Below are 25,479 nucleotides of genomic sequence, written 5' to 3' on the forward strand. Positions count from 1 at the left end.
TATTCAAGATAATAACCAAAAACAGCAAAATTTCCTTAAAATTACCAATTCAGGGGCAGCAACCCAACAACGGGTTGTCCGATTCATCTGAAAACCTCAGGGCAGATAGATCTTGACCTGATAAACAATTTTACTACTGTCAGATTTACTTTAAATGCTTTGGTTTTCGAGTTATAAGCCAAATACTGCATTTTACCCCTATGTTCTATTTTTGGCCATGGCGGCCATCTTGGTTGGTTGACCGGGTCATCGGACACATTTTTTAAACTAGATACCCCAATGATGATTGTGGCCAAGTTTGGATTAATTTGGCCCAGTAGTTTCAGAGGAGAAGATTTTTGTAAAAGATTACTAAGATTTACGAAAAATGGTTAAAAATTGACTATAAAGGGCAATAACTCCTAAAGGGGTCAACTGACCATTTTGGTCATGTTGACCTATTTGGAAATCTTACTTTGCTGAACATTATTGCTGTTTACAGTTTATCTCTATCTATAATAATATTCAAGATAATAACCAAAAACAGCAAAAATTACCTAAAATCACCAATTCAGGGGCAGCAACCCAACAACGGGTTGTCGGATTCATCTGAAAATTTCAGGGCAGATAGATCTTGACCTGATAAACAATTTTACCCCATGTCAGATTTGCTCTAAATGCTTTGGTTTTTGAGTTATAAGCCGAAAACTGCATTTTACCCCTATGTTCTATTTTTAGCCATGGCGGCCATCTTGGTTGGTTGGCCGGGTCACGCCACACATTTTTTAAACTAGATACCCCAATGATGATTGTGGCCAAGTTTGGTTTAATTTGGCCCAGTAGTTTCAGAGGAGAAGATTTTTGTAAAAGTTAACGACGACGGACGACGACGACGACGACGGACGACGGACGACGGACGACGGACGCCAAGTGATGAGAAAAGCTCACTTGGCCCTTTGGGCCAGGTGAGCTAATAAAGGGTGATGATCCGTCCGTCTGTCTGTCCATCTGTCCGTCGTGCCGTCTGTCCGTCTGTCCGGCGTAAACATGTTGCACCGTAACTTGAGAACGACTTATCCAAATTTCATGAAACTTAATATAGTTGTTTCTTATGATGGTCAAATGATCTGTATACTTTTTGGTGAAAATAAGATTTAAACTTTTTGAGTTAGGCACTTTATGACTAAAACAGGGGGGGTGTTTTTTTCACATGTCGCACTGTATCTCAAAAACGATTCTTGATTATGACTTAAAACTTTACACACTTTTTAGCTCACCTGGCCCGAAGGGCCAAGTGAGCTATTCCCATCACTTTGCGTCCGGCGTCCGTCGTCGTCGTCCGTCGTCCGTCGTCCGTCGTCGTTAACTTTTACAAAAATCTTCTCCTCTGAAACTACTGGGCCAAATTTAACCAAACTTGACCAAAATCATCATTGGGGTATCTAGTTTAAAAAATGTGTGGCGTGACCCGGCCAACCAACCAAGATGGCCGCCATGCCTAAAAATAGAACATAGGGGTAAAATGCAGTTTTTGGGTTATAACTCAAAAACCAAAGCATTTAGAGCAAATCTGACAGGGGTAAAATTGGTTATCAGGTCAAGATCTATCTGCCCTGAAATTTTCAGATGAATCGGACAACCCGTTGTTGGGTTGCTGCCCCTGAATTGATAATTTTAAGGAAATTTTGCTGTTTTTGGTTATTATCTTGAATATTATTATAGATAGAGATAAACTGTTAACAGCAATAATGTTCAGCAAAGTAAGATTTACAAATAAGTCAACGGGACCGAAATGGTCAGTTGACCCCTTTAGGAGTTATTGCCCTTTTTAGTCCATTTTTAACCATTTTTCGTAAATCTTAGTTATCTTTTACAAAAATCTTCTCCTCTGAAACTACTGGGACAAATTAATCCAAACTTGGCCACAATCATCATTGGGGTATCTAGTTTAAAAAATGTGTGGCGTGACCCATCCAACCAACTAAGATGGCCGCCATGGCTAAAAATAGAACATAGGGGTAAAATGCAGTTTTTGGCTTATAACTAAAACACCAGAGCATTTAGAGCAAATCTGACATGGAGTAAAATTGTTCATCAGGTCAAGATCTATCTGCCCTGAAATTTTCAGATGAATCAAACAACCCGTTGTTGGGTTGCTGCCCCTGAATTGATAATTTTAAGGAAATTTTGCTGTTTTTGGTTATTATCTTGAATATTATTATAGATAGAGATAAACTGTAAACAGCAATAATGTTCAGCAAAGTAAGATCTACAAATAAGTTAACATGACCAAAATGGTCAGTTGACCACTTTAGGAGTTATTGCCCTTTATAGTCAATTTTTAACAATTTTTCTTAAATCTTAGTAATCTTTTAGAAAAATCTTCTTCTCTGAAACTACTGGGCCAAATTTAACCAAACTTGGCCATAATCATTATTGGCCTATCTAGTTAAAAAAATGTGTCCAGTGACCCGGCCAACCAACCAAGATGGCCGCCATGGCTAAAAATAGAACATAGGGGTAAAATGCAGTTTTTGGCTTATAACTCAAAAACCAAAGCATTTAGAGCAAATCTTAGTAATCTTTTAGAAAAATCTTCTCCTCTGAAACTACTGGGCCAAATTTAACCAAACTTAGCCATAATTGGGGTATCTAGTTAAAAAAATGTGTCCGGTAACTCGGCCAACAAACCAAGATGGCCGCCATGGCTAAAAATAGAACATGGGGGTAAAATGCAGTTTTTGGTTTATAACTCAAAAACCAAAGCATTTGGCAGGAAGTAAAATTGTTGATCAGGTCACGATCTATCTGCCCTGGAATTTTCAGATGAATTGGATAATCGGTTGTTAGGTTGCTGCCCCTGAATTGGTAATTTTGAGGAAATTTTGCTGTTTTTTTTGTTATCTTGAATATTATTATAGATAGAGATAAACTGTAAACAGCAATACTGTACAGCAAAGTAAGAACTAAAAATAAGTCACTATGACCAAAATAGTCAATTGACCCCCTAAGGAGTTATTGCCCTTCATAGTCAATTTTTAACAATTTTCTTAAAATTTGAAGATTTTCAATAACATTTTCCACAGAAAGTACTGTTATAGATAGAGATAATTGTCAGCAGCAAGAATGTTTAGTAAAGTAAGATCTACAAACACATCACCATCACCAAAACACAATTTTTTCATGAATCCATCTGTGTCCATTGTTTAATATTCACATTGACCAAGGTGAGCGACACAGGCTCTTTAGAGCCTCTAGTTAGTTATATTAATCTCAATATCTGTATACTTTTTGGTGATGATTCAAAATTTCATTTTTGAGTTATTGAGTATTTTGTAAAAAAGGGTGAGGTTTTTTTTACATGTCGCACTGTATCTCAAAAACGATTTATGATTATTGCTTAAAACTTTACACATGTTTTTGTTATATTAATCTAAAAATCTGTATACTTTTTGGTGATGATTTAAAATTTTATTTTTGAATTATTGAGTATTTTGTGAAACAGGGGAGGGTTTTTTTACATGTCTCGCCGTATCTCAAAAATAATTTATGATTATTGCTTTAAACTTTACACACTTCTTTGTTATATTAATCTAAAGATCTGTATACTTTTTGGTTTTGATTTAAATTTTATTTTAGTAATATTTAGTTTTTTGTAAAAAAAAAACAGGGTTGGAGGTTTCACATGTCCCGCCGTGTCTCAAAAACAATATATGGTTATTGCTTAAAACTTTCTCAGAAACTATTTATGATTATTGCATAAGACTTCCACGCAAGATGTTGGGCGTATCATGCGCTTATGGCGCAGCTGTTTATTTTACATGTCGCGCTGTATCTCAAAAACGATATATAATTATTGCTTAAAACTTTACACACTTCTTTGTTATATTAATCTAATGATCTGTATACTTTTTGGTGATGATTCAAAATTTCATTTTTGAGTTATTGAGTATTTTGTAAAAAAGGGGGAGGGGTTTTTTACATGTCGTGCCGTATCTCAAAAACGATTTATGATTATTGCTTAAAACTTTACACACCTTTTTGTTATATTAATCTAAAGATCTGTATACTTTTTGGTGATGACTCAAAATTTTATTTTTGAGTTATTGAGTATTTTGTAAAAAAGGGAATGGTTTTTTAGCTCACCTGGCCCGAAGGGCCAAGTGAGCTTTTCCCATCACTTTGCGTCCGGCGTCCGGCGTCCGTCGTCCGTCGTCGTCGTCCGTCGTCGTTAACTTTTACAAAAATCTTCTCCTCTGAAACAGTACTGGGCCAAATTAAACCAAACTTGGCCACAATCATCATTGGGGTATCTAGTTTAAAAAATGTGTGGCGTGACCAGGCCAACCAACCAAGATGGCCGCCATGGCTAAAAATAGAACATAGGGGTAAAATGCAGTTTTTGGCTTGTAACTCAAAAACCAAAGCATTTAGAGCAAATCTGACAGGGGTAAAATTGTTTATCAGGTCAGGATCTATCTGCCCTGAAATTTTCAGATGAATCGGACAACCCGTTGTTGGGTTGCTGCCCCTGAATTGATAATTTTAAGGAAATTTTGCTGTTTTTTGGTTATTATCTTGAATATTATTATAGATAGAGATAAACTGTAAACAGCAATAATGTTCACCAAAGTTAAATTTACAAATAAGTCAACGTGACCGAAATGGTCAGTTGACCCCTTTAGGAGTTATTGCCCTTTTTAGTCCATTTTTAACCATTTTTCGTAAATCTTAGTTATCTTTTACAAAAATCTTCTCCTCTGAAACTACTGGGACAAATTAATCCAAACTTGGCCACAATCATCATTGGGGTATCTAGTGTAAAAAATGTGTGGCGTGACCCGGCCAACCAACCAAGATGGCCGCCATGGCTAAAAATAGAACATAGGGGTAAAATGCAGTTTTTGGCTTATAACTCAAAAACCAAAGCATTTAGAGCAAATCTGACAGTAGTAAAATTGTTCATCAGGTCAGGATCTATCTGTCCTGAAATTTTCAGATGAATCGAACAACCCGTTGTTGGGTTGCTGCCCCTGAATTGATAATTTTAAGGAAATTTTGCTGTTTTTTGTTATTATCTTGAATATTATTATAGATAGAGATAAACTGTAAACAGCAATAATGTTCAGCAAAGTAAGATCTACAAATAAGTCAGCATGACCAAAATGGTCAGTTGACCACTTTAGGAGTTATTGCCCTTTATAGTCAATTTTTAACCATTTTTCTTAAATCTTAGTAATCTTTTAGAAAAATCTTCTCCTCTGAAACTACTGGGCCAAATTTAACCAAACTTAGCCATAATTGGGGTATCTAGTTAAAAAAATGTGTCCGGTAACTCGGCCAACAAACCAAGATGGCTGCCATGGCTAAAAATAGAACATGGGGGTAAAATGAAGTTTTTGGCTTACTCAAAAACCAAAGCATTAAGAGCAAATCTGACAGGAAGTAAAATTGTTGATCAGGTCACGATCTATCTGTCCTGAAATTTTCAGATGAATCGAACAACCCTTTGTTGGGTTGCTGCCCCTGAATTGATAATTTTAAGGAAATTTTGCTGTTTTTTGTTATTATCTTGAATATTATTATAGATAGAGATAAACTGTTAACAGCAATAATGTACAGCAAAGTAAGAACTAAAAATAAGTCACTATGACATTTTCCACATTTTCCACAGAAAGTACTGTTATAGATAGAGATAATTGTAAGCAGCAAGAATGTTTAGTAAAGTAAGATCTACAAACACATCACCATCACCAAAACACAATTTTGTCATGAATCCATCTGTGTCCATTGTTTAATATTCACATAGACCAAGGTGAGCGACACAGGCTCTTTAGAGCCTCTAGTTTTACATGTCGCGCCATATCTCAAAAACAATTTATGATTATTGCTTGAAACTGTACACACTTCTTTGTTATATTAATTTAAAGATCTGTATACTATTTTGGTTTGATTCAAAATTTTATTTTAGTGATATTTAGTTGGTTTTTTTTAAAACAGGGGGGGGGGTTCACATGTCCTGCTGTGTCTCAAAAACAATAAATGGTTATTGCTTAAATCTTTCTCAGAAACTATTGATGATTATTGCATAAAACTTCTACACAAGACGTCGGGCGTATTATGCGCTCATGGCACAGCTGTTTATTATGTTCTTCCAATGAGGGTTACCCTAGTCCAAATAATTATGACGTCTGGGCGTCCCAAATTTTTTTTTAAAAAAGCCTTGTCAGACTTCATAATTATTTGGACTAGGGTTACCCCTCATTTGGAGTTTTGTTCACAACCTGTAAAAGGTCCATCTTCGTGCATAATTCAAAATTTGAAATTTCAACAAGCATTATATATTCTTACACAAGAAAATAAACCCTGGTCTGCTAGCTACATAATCATCTTTTCTACTGATTTAATAACTAGAATCATGCAAACAGACTTAAGAAAAAGGCATGTAAGCTCATCATACAAATATGACACTTTTTCTAGACAATCCAGATTGTGCAAAATACTTTGCTAAAAATTGTTGTTGTGCACTAAAAAAACCCATGGGAACTTTCAAAAGTTGGCAGGTATGTAACAAGTCTTCCTATTTTTATGCCCCATTTATGGGCATAATGTTTTCTGATCTGTCAATCCGTCCTGCTTCAGGTTAAAGTTTATGGTCGAGGTAGTTTTTGATGAAGTTGAAATTCAATAAACTTGAAACTTAGTTCACACCCTTATGATATGATCTTTCTAATTTTACTGCCAAATTAAAGATTTTACCTAATTTTCACGGTCCACTGAACATGGAAAATGATTGTACGGATGGGAAATCCATGTACTTATGACACATTCTTGTTTGAAGAAAAAAAATATGTCATAACGATAATGGAACAAAGCAGGCTGGGTTAGTGGGGCTGCTTTTATGGTAATTCAAGTTACCTTTAATTCACATTCTTCCACCTCAGAGCTATCAGCTCTTTGATTAAATTACACAATGTATAGAGGGCATTTCAATACAGCAGTATCTTAATAAGAGCAATGTCACTATGTTTCATAGAATTAAGGCAAATTATACGGAGGAGATTATTTGCTTGTGTATGTGAGCAAAAAATGTATGATGCAATTTGTAGCGATTTATAGACTGTGTTATTTTTTTTAAATTGTACAATATTTTGTAGGAGCTTTAACAACTCTAGCATCAGAACTGAATCCTGACCCAAACATTGACTCTGTGGAACCAAGTGCTGGATACAGAAAAAATGTTGCCATTGGATTCCTGTACAGTGTATGTCTTTTTTTCTATTTATAGTCATCACACTTGCTTTATCCATGTAAATATGTAGTTTAATTTAAAATTATCTTTACTTATCTATATAGCAATAAAGGATTTGGAAATACAAGGTTTTAGCATATATGTCCAGCTGTTTTAATTTTTTTTACTGATTTTAGATAAACTAACTTTGATATATCTTTTAATTTTAGGAACACATAAAGAATGTGCTCTTACCGACTTTTCTATATTACCTTTTGTCAACTCCATTTCCAGTGGTCATTGTCTCTTTAAGGGCAGCTTGATATTCAATATTAAGGCAGTTATGGTAGTAGTTTCATGATAACTTTTTATTAATAATCAGTTTCACAATGAACAGTAATTTATTATTAACATATATTCTAGTCATTGTAAGCCATATTATTGTAGTTGTTTTATATTTTTTTCAGTACTTTTTAGAGGTACTAGGTGATAATGTTGCATCTAAATTAAGAAGTGGTGCTATGCCGCTACAAAGACCCCTATCTTCAGGACAGCAGTCATATGATACTAAACCAATGGAGTGGCCCCTTACTGAACCCCTGATGAAAGTAGAGGCCATGAATCAGGTAATGTAGATTTTAAAACACAGTTAGATTTAGTTTTTTTCACAGTGAAAGTAAAATGTCCGGCAAATCCTAAATTAAATTTTATATATAAAAAAGAAGATGTGGTATGATTGCCAATGAGACAACTGTCCACAATAGACCAAAATGACACAGACATTAACAACAATAGGTCACCGTACGGCCTTCAACAATGAGCAAAGCCCATACTGCATAGTCAGCTATAAAAGGCCGTGATTAGACAATGTAAAACAATTTAAATGAGAAAACTAACGGCCTTATTTATAGTATATTAAATATATAGAGAGAAAAGGTAACGTGCAATTCACTGTGTACCAAGTCTGTGTAAACATGATTCTAGAAAAATGAATGAGTGACTGTCAATTATCTATTAACTGAGGGGGGTAGGAGGGGTCCTGATCCCGAAATCCCGGGCTTAAAAACACGAAATCCTGAGGTCCTGAATTTAAATAATTTAAATCCCGAAATTGGAAAAAAGGATTCTCGGATCACGAAAGGGTCAATCCCGAAATCCTGAGCTTAAAAACACCCCATCCCTGAGTCCCGATAAAAGTCCTACCCCCCTCTTAACTGATATCATTATTTACAGTTTTATAAACTCAAAACTTGTTGAGGATTAAAAAAAATCTGCTTTCTAAGACCATGATCATGAAATGAAATACCTAATGTACAGTTTTAAAGTTCTATTGCATTGTTTTATGAAAAAAAAATACAGGAAAATTAATTTAAACCATCAAAAGCATTTACCACCAATCATAACATTAGCATCCTTTATTATTTTGTTTTCCAGGATTGAAAGGGTAAAAATCTGTCCTTTATTTATCTTAGTCTAAACATGATATAGTTAATTTCAGACAACTGGTAAAGCCCAGTATATAAATGACATACCTCTACATAAACCGCTGTATGCTGCATTTGTTACTAGCACTGTTGGTAATGCTAAATTACAGAGTATGGACCCTTCAAAAGCTCTGGTATGTTGGATTACATTATTTTACCCTTTATTTTATTGTATTTTTAAGGGTTATTGGTAATTTGAATGATTGATTGTTATAATATAAAGAAATGTGGTTTGATTGACAGTGAAACAACTATCTGCCAGAGTCAGAATGTTGTAGATGGAAGCAAGCATAGGTCACAATGCAGCATTTGGCAATAAACATAACCCATACATATATTCAGATATAAAAGTTTCTAACATGACAAAATGTGAAACAATTGTAACAAAAAAACCCAACAACCTGAATTATGACAAAACAAAAAACAAATATGGCAGGAAGCAACCAGGTTTTGTAATGTCCAGTGGCAAATATTTAATACATATTCAGCTAGATACGAACAAATTCAAAAGAAAACTAATTTTATTAAAGTAGGTTCTGCACAGTGGGGATGAGGGGTGGGAATTGAAGACTGCCCGTGAACAAAATGTTTGCCTTGCAACATCCTATCTAGAGATTTTGTTTCTAGAGTCTTTTTTGGTTACACAAATGTCTCCATAAGTTTTTCATAATTGTAATTATAAATGTTTATTCTATCAGTAACAGATTTGATATAGATAAGTTATTTTCCGAAATTTATGAACTTATTGATAGACAGAGATACTTTTATATCATTCTTTGACAAAATGTCAAGTCTACTTTATCTTCATATTATGACATTATATGATATTCATAGAATTTCAAAATAAGTTTTAAAATTGTCTTTTCCAGAATTTGCCAGGAGTTTTAAAGTTTATTACAGTGAAAGATATACATGGAGAAAATAACTGTTTTCCAAATTCTATGGCAGAAGAGGTAAGTTGTTCTTTTTAAAGTGATGCGATTTGAAATGCAAATATAGAAAAAAAATCTGGTTAGTCCTCTTTATACAGCTTTTTTCTTATACCCTTTTCAGAAAGGGGATAATCAGTTCCTTCTGATGCATCTATATTACCATAGCTGTAATGATGAGGGCACTATAAAAAACAATATCTTCATTGGCTCATTATATCACATAGATTGTTGCTAAAAATCTGAATTCCTACAAATTTAAGATTAATTATTGTTTAAATAGTGTTGCTGGGAAGCTTTCTCATTTACCCAAATTGGTTTAATATACCAGAAAATGTCTTATTTGTATTAAATTATTTTCAGAATTGCTGTTAGAGATAGTTCTTGACTTTCATTATTCAACATGGTAAATTATCAAATCATTCTATTTATTAAGTATAACTTTTTTATTAATATCATACTCAAAATAATAAGATATCTGTTTTTGAGGAAAAAATGTTATAAAGAAAGCAGCTAAAAGAAAGTAAGGTATGCATGTATGCACCAATGGGTCACTTAACTTATTGTATCAACTATAAAATGATTTAAAGAGCATACAGTACTTTTGATCATTAAATGGTATATTTGTATTCATCTTTATCTTGTAAACTATATTTAATTTTGTAGGTTCTATGTAGTGGTGATGTGGTGTATGCAGGACAGGCCTTGGGGATAATAGTTGCTGGTGTGTATTTTCATAAAATTAAAAAAAAAATGATCATTAAAAATTATTATCAATTTTGTACTTTGAGGACAGAGTACAATTTTATGAACAAGGTGAGATCTTTTTTTTATAATAATGTATCAATTCTATTGTGAACCAATTTTCAATATGATTTAACCATAGAACTTATAAAGGCAAAGTCAAAGACCATATGCCTAATTTTCAATTCAGATGTTTGTTGACTGCATATAATAAGATGTTTGATCATTTTCATAATATAAAAGAGTGGCGAAAGATACCAAAGTGACATTCAAACTCATATAAGTCGAAAATAAAAGAACAAAGCCATAACAAGTAGACAAACAACAGTTTACTAAATTAAAACACAGCATAAAAAACTAAAAACTGAGCATCACGATCTCCACCAACTTCTTGGACTGATGGGTTGATGTTTTTTAGTGAAGATTCAGCTATGAATGAAGATTGGTTTTCAATTAAAATTGCATGAATGTAAGACTAGTACCCAGCCGTAGTTGATAATCTTGACAATATTTATATATTCAGAAAGCATACTGAATACTTTACAGAGGGAACCAAACTACATGAATGTAAAATTGATTTTTTAAAGTATTAACTGAAAACTATAGATAGATGTTTCATTAAAATATACCACTGTTTGAATATATAGATGATGAGGAAACAGCAAACAGAGCTGCAGGACAAGTGGAGGTGACATACTCAGACCAACAACAACCAATTCTTACTATAGAGGATGGTATTAAAGCTAAATCTTTCTTCCCAAATCCTGGAGATGTGGTTACAGCTGGGGATGCTGATGGTCGGTATAAACTAGAACAGAAAATTATGACTGAAATATATTTGTTTAAACAGTTCTTTAATAAATATCAGAACTTATATATGAAAACTTGACTTTCATTGTCATATCCAACAATTATAATGATATAATAAAAATAGACAATCTCTTAATAACAATATTCAGAGGTGCGATTCCCAACTAGTCAAGATAAGTAATTATTATTCCACATCTGCATAATAACTATATATTCATTGGACAAAAACTGAAATGTATTATCTTTCTACTGGTAAGTGACATTGTTAGATACTTGCAAAAGGTAGCTAGTTTACCTTGGGTAACCCAGTTTTCTGTAGTACTAAAACTAAATAGTTTGTTCTTGTACAAAGATGATCTCATCTCTTGGTGTTTATTCCTTCAATATAGTATTAGGGCTTAAAAGTATGAAATGTCTAAGTTTTATTCATTTTTTAAAAATTCATTCCAGCTGCCATTGCAAATAGTCCCAAAAAAATAACAGGGAGTATTAGTTTTGGAGAACAACAACATTTCCAGATGGAAACTCAGGTAAATATTAAAATTAACTTAAAAAAGGATGAGTTATGAAGAAATACTTTTCCAGTTAGTTACAACAATAAATTTGAAAAAGGGTCATTATTTGTTTAGTTTTATCATTTCCAAATTGATTTAATAAATATTTTTTTTAAAGATGAAGTATCAGTTTATGAAACCAACAAATATCCAGAAAACTGTGGAAAAGCAAAAACTGTTTTGTTAGATACTTTTAAAGAGCTTATTGTGTTGAAGTGGCCTTAAATTTAGTTGTACAACCTAATTCAGATCAGATGTTCAAACTTACGTACGATCCTACACAGTATAGTTTGATTTAAGGATGCATCTAAAGGAGTAAAATAGCACCCATAAAATCTCCAACACAATTAAGGAATGACTGTAATATTTTTTTGTCTATGAAGAAATAACATAAAAAATGTGGTGCACACTGAATAAGGCGTGTAGCGGGTTATTTTAAAGAGTGCACCACATTTTTTATGTTATTTGAATAAGACAGATAAAATATTACAGTTATTTCTTATAATTTAATTCTTTATTCCATTTAAACCAGGGTAAACCATGAAAAAACGTTGATGACGTCACGGTCACATGACTAAATTATGTCTATGATAAACTAATCAACGTCTGTCAATCAGAAGCCGCATTACATCCAAAATTAAATTATTTTAGTTTAGATCCAACTTCTCAAAATATTATATTAGGATGTACCTGCAGGAGAGTAAAAGTTCCCAATAGAAATAAGTCATCCCTGACTTAATTTCAGCTTCACTGACTTATATTTATAGACTATCGTTGATCATCTCAACGAGATTGATTTTTCTCGCTTGAGCTGGTACTTCGAAAGCGAGAAAAGCAATCGAGTTGTGATGACCAATGATAATCTGTTTATTGCTATTTTACCTATGACGACGATGTCAATTTTATGTTAATTTCCTTAGCAACGCCACGTGCCTCCTTAGTTTCTAGCGATAATTCTATCTCAAGCGAGTAGCATGATATGAAAAATTATCACAAAAAAAGATCAAAGGAAAAATGCACAAAATAGCGATAATATGCTTTACAGCCAAGTTAATGGAAACTTCATGACCCACATTCTTGTCTTCTTAACTTTGAAGTTGAATTTCTATGACATATTAAAATGTTTGAATTATGACATAAGTTTTAAAAACACTTTTTGGAAACAAGGCAACATTTGTAGTCAAAGATAAACCTATGTGCAATTGGCATATTTTTTCAGAACAATGTATCTTTGAGTTTTAGATTATTTCGTCTTGTGATTAAATTTTACATACATGATTAAGTTATTTATGATGCAATGTATAATGATTACAGATCAGTATTTGTACTCCAACTGAGGATGGTATGGATGTTGAAGCTTCTACACAGTGGATAGACTTAACTCAACAGTCTACTGCCATGGTTCTTGGGGTACCAGAAAGCAGGTATATAGTCTTCAGTAGTTTAATATGAGTTGTCCCAGTCTGAAAATGAATATTGAAAAGTTACAAGGGTGTATTTGAAATGTAATATATTTTTTATATAATTCAATTTAAACCACTAACATATTGTTCACTTTTTAGCTCACCTGGCCCGAAGGGCCAAGTGAGCTTTTCTCATCACTTGGCGTCCGGCGTCCGGCGTCCGTCGTCCGTCGTCGTCCGTCGTTAGCTTTTACAAAAATCTTCTCCTCTGAAACTACTGGGCCAATTTTTACCAAACTTGGCCACAATCATCATTGGGGTATCTAGTTTAAAAATTGTGTCCGGTGACCCGGCCAACCAACCAAGATGGCCGCCATGGCTAAAAATAGAACATAGGGGTAAAATGCAGTTTTTGGCTTATAACTCAAAAACCAAAGCATTTAGAGCAAATCTGACATGTGGTAAAATTGTTAATCAGGTCAAGATCTATCTGCCCTGAAATTTTGAGATGAATCGGACAACCCGTTGATAGGTTGCTGCCCCTGAATTGGTAATTTTAAGGAAATTTTGCTGTTTTTGGTTATTATCTTGAATATTATTATAGATAGAGATAAACTGTAACAGCAAAAATGTTCATCAAAGTAAGATCTACAAATAAGTCAACATGACCAAAATGGTCTGTTGACCCCTTTAGGAGTTATTGCCCTTTATAGTCAATTTTTAACCATTTTTCGTAAATCTTAGTTATCTTTTACAAAAATCTTCTCCTCTGAAACCACTGGACCAAATTAAACCAAACTTGGCCACAATCATCATTCGGGTATCTAGTTTAAAAATTGTGTCCGGTGACCTGGCCAACTAACCAAGATGGCTGCCATGGCTAAAAATAGAACATAGGGGTAAAATGCAGTTTTTGGCTTATCACTCAAAAACCAAAGCATTTAGAGCAAATCTGACATGGGGGTAAAATTGTTTATCAGGTCAAGATCTATCTGCCCTGAATTTTTGAGATGAATCGGACAACCCGTTGATAGGTTGCTGCCCCTGAATTGGTAATTTTAAGGAAATTTTGCTGCTTTTGGTTATTATCTTGAATATTATTATAGATAGAGATAAATTGTAAACAGCTAAAATGTTCAGCAAAGTAAGATCTACAAATAAGTCAACATGACCAAAATGGTCTGTTGACCCCTTTAGGAGTTATTGACCTTTATAGTCAATTTTTAACCATTTTTCGTAAATCTTAGTTATCTTTTACAAAAATCTTCTCCTCTGTAACTAATGGGCCAAATTAAACCAAACTTGGCCACAATCATCATTCGGGTATCTAGTTTAAAAATTGTGTCCGGTGACCTGCCCAACCAACCAAGATGGACTCCATGGCTAAAAATAGAACATAGGGGTAAAATGCAGTTTTTGGCTTATCACTCAAAAACCAAAGCATTTAGAGCAAATCTGACATGTGGTAAAATTGTTTATCAGGTCAAGATCTATCTGCAACAACAAAAGAGATTTTTTAACGACCTCAGCTGGCTATACAACCCTTGCACAATCAACTGAATTTTGCAGAAATCATTAATAGGATAGATTGCCCTTATATGATAATTTTTTATTACCTTTTTGTTTTTTTTGGCAAAGGGGGAGCAGGGGGTTGCACAACAACAAAACAACTTCACAACTTTCTCATTACTTTGCATTTCTCGTTAGATAAATTTTACAAAATTCTCCCTTGAAACAACTGTCAAATTTAAACAAACTTGGTTTAAATCACCACTAGGATATCCAGGGACCACTGTGTATGATGACCCTGCCTGCCCACATGGCTGAAATAAAACAGGTTTCAAATGCACTTTTTAGTATTATATCTCTGAAACTAAACGACAGTACAACAGTTGCATTTATCATGCATCAATTGTAAATAAAAATATCAGGTGAGCGACACAGGGTCCTTGGACCCTCTAGTTATGTAATAGAATACATCATTTTAAGAGAGGTCTGTGTAATACATTAGCATTAAAAGAAGCTGTAAAATAGGGGCTGTTGTATTTACAAACATTCATTAAATGTTTTAAGCATTATGCATAACATCTTTATATTGACATAAAAATGTTAATTTTCAGTATAAATGTCAGAGTGAAGAGACTTGGTGGAGCTTATGGCAGTAAGATTACTAGGAATTTAATTGTGTCAGCTGGCTGTGCTATTGCTGCTCAAATCATGAAAAGGTATGAGTTTTTACATCCATATGTTTTCAACCAGAATAAGCAATAAGCATCTTATTCCAACTTCAAGCATGTATCTATAAGATTACATACACATTTAGTGTAACTATGAATTTTGAAGTTATTACATATTTCTTAAATTTTTCAATATAATTTTGGGAGGATTTGCTGTTTGGGGCATAAGCATAGAAATGTAAAGGTACAATACAAAATTTGTAAATTTTTCCATCTCTCATGGATGCCAATTCAGTGTATAGTCAAGGAAATGCACAGAATTGTAGGAAGTTATGGCTGTGGCAGGATATAGATGGACTTGATATTTAAGACAGTTATATTTATTACAGTAGAAAATATACTGTAAATTCAGAAATTATTGCGTGCATTTATTATTGCAATTTTGTCATTTAAGACTAATATGCGATTTTATCTTTACGATATTTATAAAAATCCTGTTTATTCATATACATTTTGTACAAAATTTATAAATGCAAGTTTAAATTTTTGTGATTCTCACCCTGTCACATTTTTTGCAATAATAAAAGCTTCTCAATAATTTCTGAATTTACAGTACCCACTCCAGCACTCCACCAAAGCACTAAACATAATCCTAATAGGTTTGATTCATATAATTTCCATTACCAGAAATACTCACACTTTACGCTAATTTTTCACGTCATTTTAACATTTTATGAGCTAACTGGATCCCTGTATAATTGAACTGATAAAGCATTTGTGACAGCTTGACATTTTTCAAACACCAGTCTCAATTCATGTGTACATAATCAAACCCACATAATGAAATATATGCATTCTATAATTTAAAACCAGTTATTGAAGCAGTCATGATAAAGGTATCCCCATTAGAGTATTCATCCCTTAGCTCTATGTACTGATGTAGATTTTATGCCCAACAAACTTACAAATGACATCAAATAACGTGAACTAAAACAGAACACTTTGACGGAAGAGTAATGCTTCAAAATCAAGTGTATAATGTAGCTAGTTGATCTCTTTTAAGAACTTTCATTTTAATTTAAGGACTGTGAAGTTAAATATGGAATTTCACACCAACATGAAAATGGTTGGAAGACGATTTTCTTACAGAGCAGACTACACAGTATGTAATGACATAAGCTTTTATTCAATACTTAATCATAACATTCAATTAGTCTTTACACTAAAAACATAACATATAGTCATGCTTTCTTCATTTAGCTTGCAATTATTTTGCAATTATTCAAGTATTTTACCTGCAATACTTTACTAAAAGTTATAACAGTGTTGTCCCAAGTCAGGAGCCTCTGGCCTTTGTTAGTCTTGTATTATTTTAATTTTAGTTTCTTGTGTACAATTTGGAAATTAGTATGGCGTTCATTATCACTGGATTAGTATATATTTGTTTAGGGGCCAGCTGAAGGACGCCTCCGGGTGCGGGAATTTCTCGCTACATTGAAGACCTGTTGGTGACCCTCTGCTGTTGTTTTTTATTTGGGCGGGTTGTTGTCTCTTTGACACATTCCCCATTTCCATTCTCAATTTTATTGAAGGTAAAACAAAAATCAACAGCAGTTATTTGTTTGTTTCATTTGATTTTTTGCAGAAGTGTTAATTCTTATTGCATTGAAAATTCTTTGCTTTTAGCATACCAATCTTACATTCTATGCAGTGTCATTAACAATCTAAGCTACGGTAAATTTAGAAATTATTGTATGCATATATTATTGTGATTTTGTCAATATAGATTAATATGCAATTTTAATTTTTGCGATATTGAGAAAAATTTTGTTTAATTAAAAAAAAAATTTTAATTTGAGTTTGAATTATTGCAATTATAACCTAGTCAAATTTTTTAGCAATAATAAAAACATCGCAATAATTTCTTAATTTACAGTTACATAAATCAGCCAAAGCTGATTTTACTTACGTTTAATCAATCCTTTAAAATATCATACTACTTAACAATGGAAACATGTCTTTTGAAATATTTTAACAAACTGAAGTTAAATAAGTATGACATTTTGTTTTAAGGTTTCAGTGTACAAAATGTTTTATCAATTCTTTAATTAATATGATATTTTGTTGTAGGTTGGTTGTATGCAAGTTGGTAAATTGAACGGAATAAAGATTCAGTTGTATTCTGATTTGGGATGTTTACCTAATGACAACAACCTCCCTGTGGCATTCACGTTCATAGATAATGGTAAAAGGCCTGTATTAAAGAATTATAAATCATATAATTCTTTTTTAAAAAAATAATTGAGCATGGAGTAACAGTGTCATTATTTTAAAACTTTGAACAGATTTTAATAGTAAGATAAAATGAATTTCTGTTAAAGTTATAATGGTAAAAAAATTATAAAAAAAAAAAAACATACATGTAGATTATTCATCTGAAGAGTGAGGGAGTTTCTCTGTTATAATCTCATGGAAGGGCCTTAGTCCTGAAATGAGAGGAGCAGAGAAACTTTCTTGAGTTTTTAAATATCATAGATAATCTGTTTGTGGCTTATTTTCATAGGCAATGTCACTGACCAATTATCACACAGAAAAATCAAAGATATATTTTTAAAAAAGATAAACATGTTTATCAGTGAATATATCTAAATAACTGTAGTGAAATGTATTGCACTGCATTGTTTTGTAATTATTTTTCTACGACTGCAAAAATTAAAAAAAATTTGGTTGCATATTGGTATCTCGTAGTCGTCATCTGCATCGTCGCCGTTGTCAGCGTCATCCAAAGACGGATGATTTCCGGATAATAACTTTATTATAAGTAAATAGAAGTCAATAAGATTTTAACACAAGGTTTATAACCACTAAAGGAAGGTTGGGATTGATTTGGCGGTTTAAGTCCCAACAGTTTAGGAACAAGTGGCCCAAAAGGGGTTAAAATAAGTATTTTTCTAGTTTTCAGACAATAACGTGTGTGTAAGTGTATTGATCTTTCTGAATTTGTACCACAAGGTTCCATTCCAAAAAAAAGGAAGGTTGAGATTGATTTTGGAGGTTATGGCCCAAACTGGTTAGGAATTAGGGGCCAAAAACAATACTTTTCTAAAACTTTGTATAAATTGCTTATTTCTTGACCAATTTCAATGGGGTTTTATTCTTGAATTCATGGGGTTCTTAGATATGCTAAATCTAACCGTGTACTTAGTTTTTGGAATTTGGTCCCCATTTTTAAATTGGTCCACATGAGATCCAAAGGGTCCAAAGTTAAACTTTTTGTTGGATTTCATCAAAAATTGAATTATTGAGGTTCTTTTATTATGCCGAATCTATCCATTTATTCATTTTTTTTTAATTTTGGGTCCCGTTTTCAAATTGGTCTACATTATGGTCCAAAGGGTCCAAAATAAAACTTAGTTTGATTTTAACAAAAATTGAATTCTTGGGGTTCATTGATATGCTGAATCTAAAAATGTATTTAGATTTTTGATTATGGGCCCAGTTTTCAAGTTGGTCTAAATTGGGGTCCAAAATCAAAGTTTGTTTGATTTCAACAAAAATTGAATATATGAGGTTCTTGATTTGCTAAATCTAACCATGTAATTAGATTTTTGATTTTGGGGCTTTTTTGGTCCACATTGAGGTAAAAAAGGTCTAAAATTAAACTTTGTTTGAATTCATCAAAAAAAACAAATTATTGGGGTTCTTTGATATGCCAATTCTTACTGTGTTTTTAGATTTTAAGTTTTTGGTCCCGTTTTCAAAAGGGTCAAAAACTGAATTCTTGGGGTTCTTTGAAATGCTGAATCTAAACATGTATTAGATTTATGATTATGGGCCCATTTTGACCATAATAGGTAAATTTAAATTTAAGTTCATTAGACCACATTCGTTTTGTGTCAGAAACCTATGCTGTACGTGTCAACTATTTAATCACAATCCAAATTCAGAGCTGTATCAAGCTTGAATGTTGTGTCCATACTTGCCCCAACTGTTTAGGGTTTGATCTCTGCGAACATATAAAACTGCGCCCTGCGGAGCATCTAGTTTTTGTGTATTAAATAAGATCCAGATATTTTAGACAGATTATATATATCTGTTTAAATCATTTCAGCTTATTATTGTGAAAACTGGAAGCTAACACCAGTAGCAGTGAAGACAAATAAACCAATGAATACATATTGCAGAGCACCAGGTATAAACTTGAACAGAATCATCCCTCCTCCCTAACATATGTTCATGAAAACAAACATCTATTATTTACTAGATACATTTTCCCCTAAATTATGAATTACACTTAGTGTATTCATTTGAAATATGAAATACTCTTTACATTTATAAGTGTAAAAATGCACTTTATTGTCAGGTGTCAAATGGTCATTATATAGATACCAGATTTTATCGTGATTCATCAAAATATCCTTATTGTGATCCATCAGGGGTCTACAAAATAATCAGTTACTGTTATTTTTGGAAAGAATTTAACATGATTCGACAAATTGAGTAATTTTTTTTATCGTCAAAAAGAAAATGTACATTTTATCGTAATGCACCAAAATTTATTGTTAATGTCATATGGCAAGATATTTTACCATTATTCATCATGAAGGTACCACCATTATGACCCTCATTTATGAGTTGATGCACTTTTAACATCACTGATAAATTCAGCATAACTAAAGCAATTTATATTGGGTCTTATTTTTTTGATATCATTAATATAGAAATAAGAAAAATTTAGTCTTTATAGCATAATTTATATAGATCTTAGATACATTAGAAAGATGTTTTGGAAAATGACCTTGAAAAGTTTACTTCTGATTGAATAGGTTCTACCCCAGGAATTTTTGTGATGGAATCAATCATGGAGCATGTTGCTAAGGAACTTCATCTTGATCCTACATATCTCAGAACTGTCAATCTGTACAAAAAAGGACAGGTATTTATAAATATTTTTTACTCCATTTTGCATTAATTTTTCTAATTATTGAATTCTTCATTTTATAGCACAGTGCACAATAAATTTTTTCATATAAATTACTAGTATATAGATATGTGTTTTGTTTAATATGAGCAGCAACTGTCCGTTTGCTAACATGCAAAAAAGAAGGTCATTTGGGTATAAAATAACCAAGAAAACTTATTTACTTTATATACACATACTCTCATAAAATTAGAATAAACCAAAACCTAAAGCAGTTGCTGAAACCCAAATTAATTAGCATGTATTGAAACATCTAGAGAAAGACTCATTACTTGTTTGTATTTTTTCCTCATTTGATCATTTGAATTTTTCATAATTTGCCATTGAAAATCTACATTTATGGCAAAGGTTTCAGGTTTTTTTTAGGTTGTTTTTTTTTGCTTCTAAAAGGTGCAAGAAAATGTATTATGAGTTGAAATGGTTTTTTCTTCTATTCATATTAAATTTTCACAATTTTTTTAAGTTCCATAAGTTGTGTCTAGATATTAATTGTGTTTTGATATTTTTTTCCAACAGAAAACCCCTTTAGGTGGTACATTGAAGTATTGTAACATCATAGAACTTGTAAATGATCTTGCGACTTCATCTGATTTTGGAAAGAGACAGATGACTGTTGAGGAGTTTAATAAGGTATGTTCTATAAATACACTTTACTTGCAATCTTTTAGTTTCTTTATACAAAATGAAAGCTTGCTAATGAAGTTCACTATTAACATTTTTATACCCAACCTACAATAGTAGAGGGGCATTATGTTTTCTGGTCAGTGTGTCTGTTCATTCATTCGTCTGTTTGTTTGTCCGTCCGTCTGTCTGTCCCGCTTCAGGTTAAAGTTTTTGGTCAAGGTAGTTTTGGATGAAGTTAAAGTCTAATCAACTTGAAACTTAATATACATGTTCCTTTTGATATGACCTTTCTAATTTTAATTAAGAGTTCTGACCCCATTTTCACGGTCCACTGAACATAGAAAATGATAGTGCGAGTTAGGCATCCGTGTACTATGGACACATTCTTTTTCTGATAGTTTTGGCTCTAGATAAATAAAATTGTCAGCTTCTGAAATTCAAAGTTAAAAGTGATTTGAAAGGTTCCTGGAAGAATCACAGATTTTGGGTAGCATTCTGTATGAATTTCATTTATATTTTTTCTTCAATAAGGCAAATAGATGGAAGAAGAAAGGTCTGTCAATTGTTCCTATGAAGTTTGCCCTGACCTATGTTGGAGTACATTTTAATGCCATTGTAAACATCTATGCTGGAGATGGCAGTATATCTATATCACATGGTGGCATTGAAACTGGACAGGGGATCAACACTAAGGTAAATATATAAATATATAGGGATTAAAATTACTAACTAGGAATGATCCTCATGAATAGTTGGGAAAGTTAAGTTTACCAACTTAGAATATAATGATTAAACAGTTTCTGATGGAGAAAGCAGATGATACAAATCTCTTAACTTCCCTAGGGATATAGCATATTTGAAGACTGTTCAAATTGAAAACCGTTAGGACTCTAAATTTGTATGTATTGGACCAGATTTATGTTTTAATTGGTTGAAATTATACAGTATTAATTGGTTGTCCTGGTATATTATTTCAGAGAAAACAGGTTTCTACTTTACATGGGATTTGTGTAAAAACGGTTTCACTTCATGTCAAACACTGATATAAGGCAAAATTGCATGAAAGGAAATATTGGGTATATGTCAAAGAGAAAGTAACCCAACAACACAAGTAACCAAAAGACATTTAGAGGTCAATATATTAAAAAACAATTGTTTATCTCTAAATTGTTACAAGAGTTGATGAAAGATTACAATAAGCAGAAGCTAATTTGTGGAAATCATGAGAGATCTTGCTTTTAATGAGATACCATTAAAACAGTTGTCTTTATTTCAATTTTTAATGTACATTAAGGTAGCACAAGTATGTGCTTATGAACTTGGTGTACCTATGGATTTGATTAAGATCAAGGCCAACAGTTCCTTAACCAATGCCAATGATTATACAACAGGAGGTAGTATTACCAGTGAGCTCTGCTGCTTGGTGAGTAATATGATAAATATCTTGTAGCATTACAGCCGATTTCAATGAGTATGTAGCTAAAGGTAATATCTTTGGTTAGCTTGCTTGCTAGCTGGACTGTGAAGTCATTGTTAGGTTAAGTAAACGACCCTCCTTTAAGAGTAGACTAGTCTGACAGATAACCAAACTATCTGTCTGCAGGACTAGGGTATTTCGAAAGGAGGGTAGCATACCTAAACTTACAATGACTTCATGGTTCAACTAGCAAGCAAGCTAACCAAAGATATTACCTTTAGCTACATACTCATTGAAATTGGCTGTAAAAGTAAAAATATTCTTAACCTAAAGCGCTTTTTAGAAGAAAAAAATAAACAGAATGGCAGCATATTTGTCCATCAGAATTACAGACATGAACAAACAAATATTTTGCAGTGTTTAAAGGTTTTTATTTTGTTTTTAGATAAGTTATAAAAAAGATCTTTGAAAAATAAAACGCAATTTTTGAAAAAAAACTCAAATCAAACATATCACATTAGACAAAATGTGTATAAATGGCTTAAGCGACTGGAATAATTTTAGACAAAACAAAAATTTAATGGAAAGATAGGACTAAACAGAAATCCAATAATTTAAAGATTGTCAAAAATTTACAAACTGCAGTGCATGTATAATGAATAGTTTTGCTGACAAAAGTAATTGATATACCTAAATGTTTTTTAAAAAGGCTGTGATAAACTGTTGCAAAGATTTGAAAACAAGAATGGCACCAGTGAAGGCTAAAATGAAAAATCCGACATGGAAAGAATGGACACAGAAATGTATAGAAGACAAAGTAGATTTATCTTCAAGATATTGGTAATTTATACATTATTTTTAGTTTTGATAGCTTCTAAAATGAATAATTTAAATACCTTTGTATTTGTCCACTAACAAAGTCATAGAAAGGGAGATAATTTGTTGCACTGAGAGAAATGTATCTACCATTGTATTAAATACAGAAATCTAAATATATCCACTAACAAAGTCATAGAAAGGGAGATGATGTTTTACATCCAGAAAAATTTAACTGCCATTGTATTGGCTACAGAAATCTTAATATATCCACTAACAAGTCTAAGAAAGGGAGATAATTTGTCACACAGAGAAATTAAACTAACATTGTATTAGCTACAGAAATCTAATATGTCCACTAACAAGTCTTAGAAATGGAAATAATTTGTTACAATGAGGAAAATTTAACTAACATTGTATTAGTTACAGAAATCTTAATATATCCACTAACAAAGGCATAGAAAGGAAGATAATTTGTAACAATGAGAGAAATCCGCTATCATTGTATTAGCTACAGAAATCTTAATATATCCACTAACAAAGGCATAGAAAGGAAGATAATTTGTTACACAGAGAAACATTTAACTTCAATTGTATTAGCTAAAAAAATCTTGATATATCCACTAACAAAGCCTCAGAAAGGGAGATAATTTGTAACAATGAGAGAAATCAGCTATCATTGTATTAGCTACAGAAATCTTAATATATCAACTGACAAAGTCTTAGAAGGGGAGATAATTTGTTACACTGATAGAAATTTAACTACCATTGTATAAGCTACAGAATTCTTAATATATCTGCAAACAAGTCTTAGAAAGGGAGATAATTTGTTACACAGAATGAAATTAAACTACCATTGTATAAGCTACAGAAATCTTAATATATCCACTAACATTGTCATTGAAAGGGAGATAATTTGTTTCACAGAGAGAAATTTAACTACCATTGTATTAGCTACAGAAATCTTAATATATCCACTAACAAAGTCATAGAAAGGGAGATAATTTGTTACACAGAGAGAAATTTAACTACCATTGTATAAGCTACAGAAATCTTAAAGGGGCACTAGCTGTCAAATTCATGGTCACCGATTTGACTCAAATTCTCATATTTGATTTATGACAATGTAAAACATTTATCCAAACTATCAAAAGTCTAAAATAAACAGTTTACAGAGCATGGGGTAGATAATATATAGGTTCGTTTCGTGTGTATTTTAGTCCAGACGCCATCTAATTACCTATCGATTTGATCTCAGATGACCATATAAGCGATGTAAACATAAATAAAGATATGAATAGATTAAACCAACATGTGCAATTGGATTTTTATAGGTCTGTTTGATTTTATTTTATAGATTAAAAAAAGATGTTTCTCATTGTTTTTAACCGTATAAGAATGATTTATGTGCATCCAATTAGTAATCAAATGATTTACCGTAGTTTCACTTTCATTGTTGACATTCTTTTTCTTTAAATAGCCAGTACAAGTACAATACATGCGTTGTCAATCTCTAGCTAGGGGTTAAATTGAAGTTCACATGAATACGGATTTAAAGAGGTCGACTCATTCACTTGCAAGTGAATTACTAATTATCAATGTTTCTTAGCGTAATTTGACAAAATTGAACCTTTTTGGCTGCTAAAAGGGAATTGTTATTTCACTATTTCACTTTCATTATTGATTGAACAGAAAAAAATCAAACTTTAGATTTTTTATATATCTCGTAGTTAGTGCCCCTTTAATAGATCCACTAACATTGTCATTGAAAGGGAGATAATTTGTTTCACAGAGAGAAATTTAACTACCATTGTATTAGCTACAGAAATCTTAATATATCCACTAACAAAGTCATAGAAAGGGAGATAATTTGTTACAAAGAGAGAAATTTAACTACCATTGTATAAGCTACAGAAATCTTAATATATCCACTAACAAAGTCATAGTAAGGGAGATAATTTGTTACACAGAGAGAAATTTAACTACCATTGTATTAGCTACAGACATCTTAATATTTCCACTAACAAAGTCATAGAAAGGGAGATAATTTGTTACACAGAGAGAAATTTAACTACCATTGTATAAGATACATAAATCTTAATATATTCACTAACAAAGTCTAAGAAAGGGAGATTATTTGTTACACCGATTATAAAGAAATTAAACTACCATTGTATTAGCTACAGTATACTTAATGTATCCACTAACAAGACTTAGAAAGGGAAATAATTTGTTACACTGAGAGAAATTTAACTACCATTGTATTAGCTACAGAATTTTTAATATATCCACTAACAAGACATAGAAAGGGAGATAATTTGTTACACTGA

General features: G+C 32.3%; 1 protein-coding gene across 2 annotated transcripts in view; it reads left to right on the top strand.

Moving 5' to 3' along the window:
* Positions 1 to 25,479, top strand: part of LOC143082979 (xanthine dehydrogenase-like) — a 45,425-nt gene that overhangs the window by 14,412 nt on the left and 5,534 nt on the right. For both annotated transcript variants that reach the window (XR_012980525.1, XM_076259037.1), the window contains exons 14-30: positions 7,137 to 7,243; positions 7,678 to 7,836; positions 8,709 to 8,828; positions 9,564 to 9,647; positions 10,290 to 10,347; positions 11,015 to 11,164; positions 11,628 to 11,707; positions 13,046 to 13,155; positions 15,255 to 15,359; positions 16,395 to 16,473; positions 17,442 to 17,556; positions 19,423 to 19,503; positions 20,138 to 20,247; positions 20,809 to 20,922; positions 21,448 to 21,609; positions 22,211 to 22,339; positions 23,043 to 23,173. Coding sequence is in view for 1 of the 2 variants with exons in the window: in XM_076259037.1 (XP_076115152.1) it covers positions 7,137 to 7,243; positions 7,678 to 7,836; positions 8,709 to 8,828; positions 9,564 to 9,647; positions 10,290 to 10,347; positions 11,015 to 11,164; positions 11,628 to 11,707; positions 13,046 to 13,155; positions 15,255 to 15,359; positions 16,395 to 16,473; positions 17,442 to 17,556; positions 19,423 to 19,503; positions 20,138 to 20,247; positions 20,809 to 20,922; positions 21,448 to 21,609; positions 22,211 to 22,339; positions 23,043 to 23,173 (1,894 nt within the window). In the remaining variant the exon portion in view is untranslated. The remainder of the gene's footprint in view (positions 1 to 7,136; positions 7,244 to 7,677; positions 7,837 to 8,708; positions 8,829 to 9,563; positions 9,648 to 10,289; positions 10,348 to 11,014; positions 11,165 to 11,627; positions 11,708 to 13,045; positions 13,156 to 15,254; positions 15,360 to 16,394; positions 16,474 to 17,441; positions 17,557 to 19,422; positions 19,504 to 20,137; positions 20,248 to 20,808; positions 20,923 to 21,447; positions 21,610 to 22,210; positions 22,340 to 23,042; positions 23,174 to 25,479) is intronic.

The sequence above is a fragment of the Mytilus galloprovincialis genome, chromosome 7 (genome assembly GCF_965363235.1).
Source record: "Mytilus galloprovincialis chromosome 7, xbMytGall1.hap1.1, whole genome shotgun sequence".
NCBI classification, from domain to species: Eukaryota; Metazoa; Mollusca; class Bivalvia; order Mytilida; family Mytilidae; genus Mytilus; species Mytilus galloprovincialis.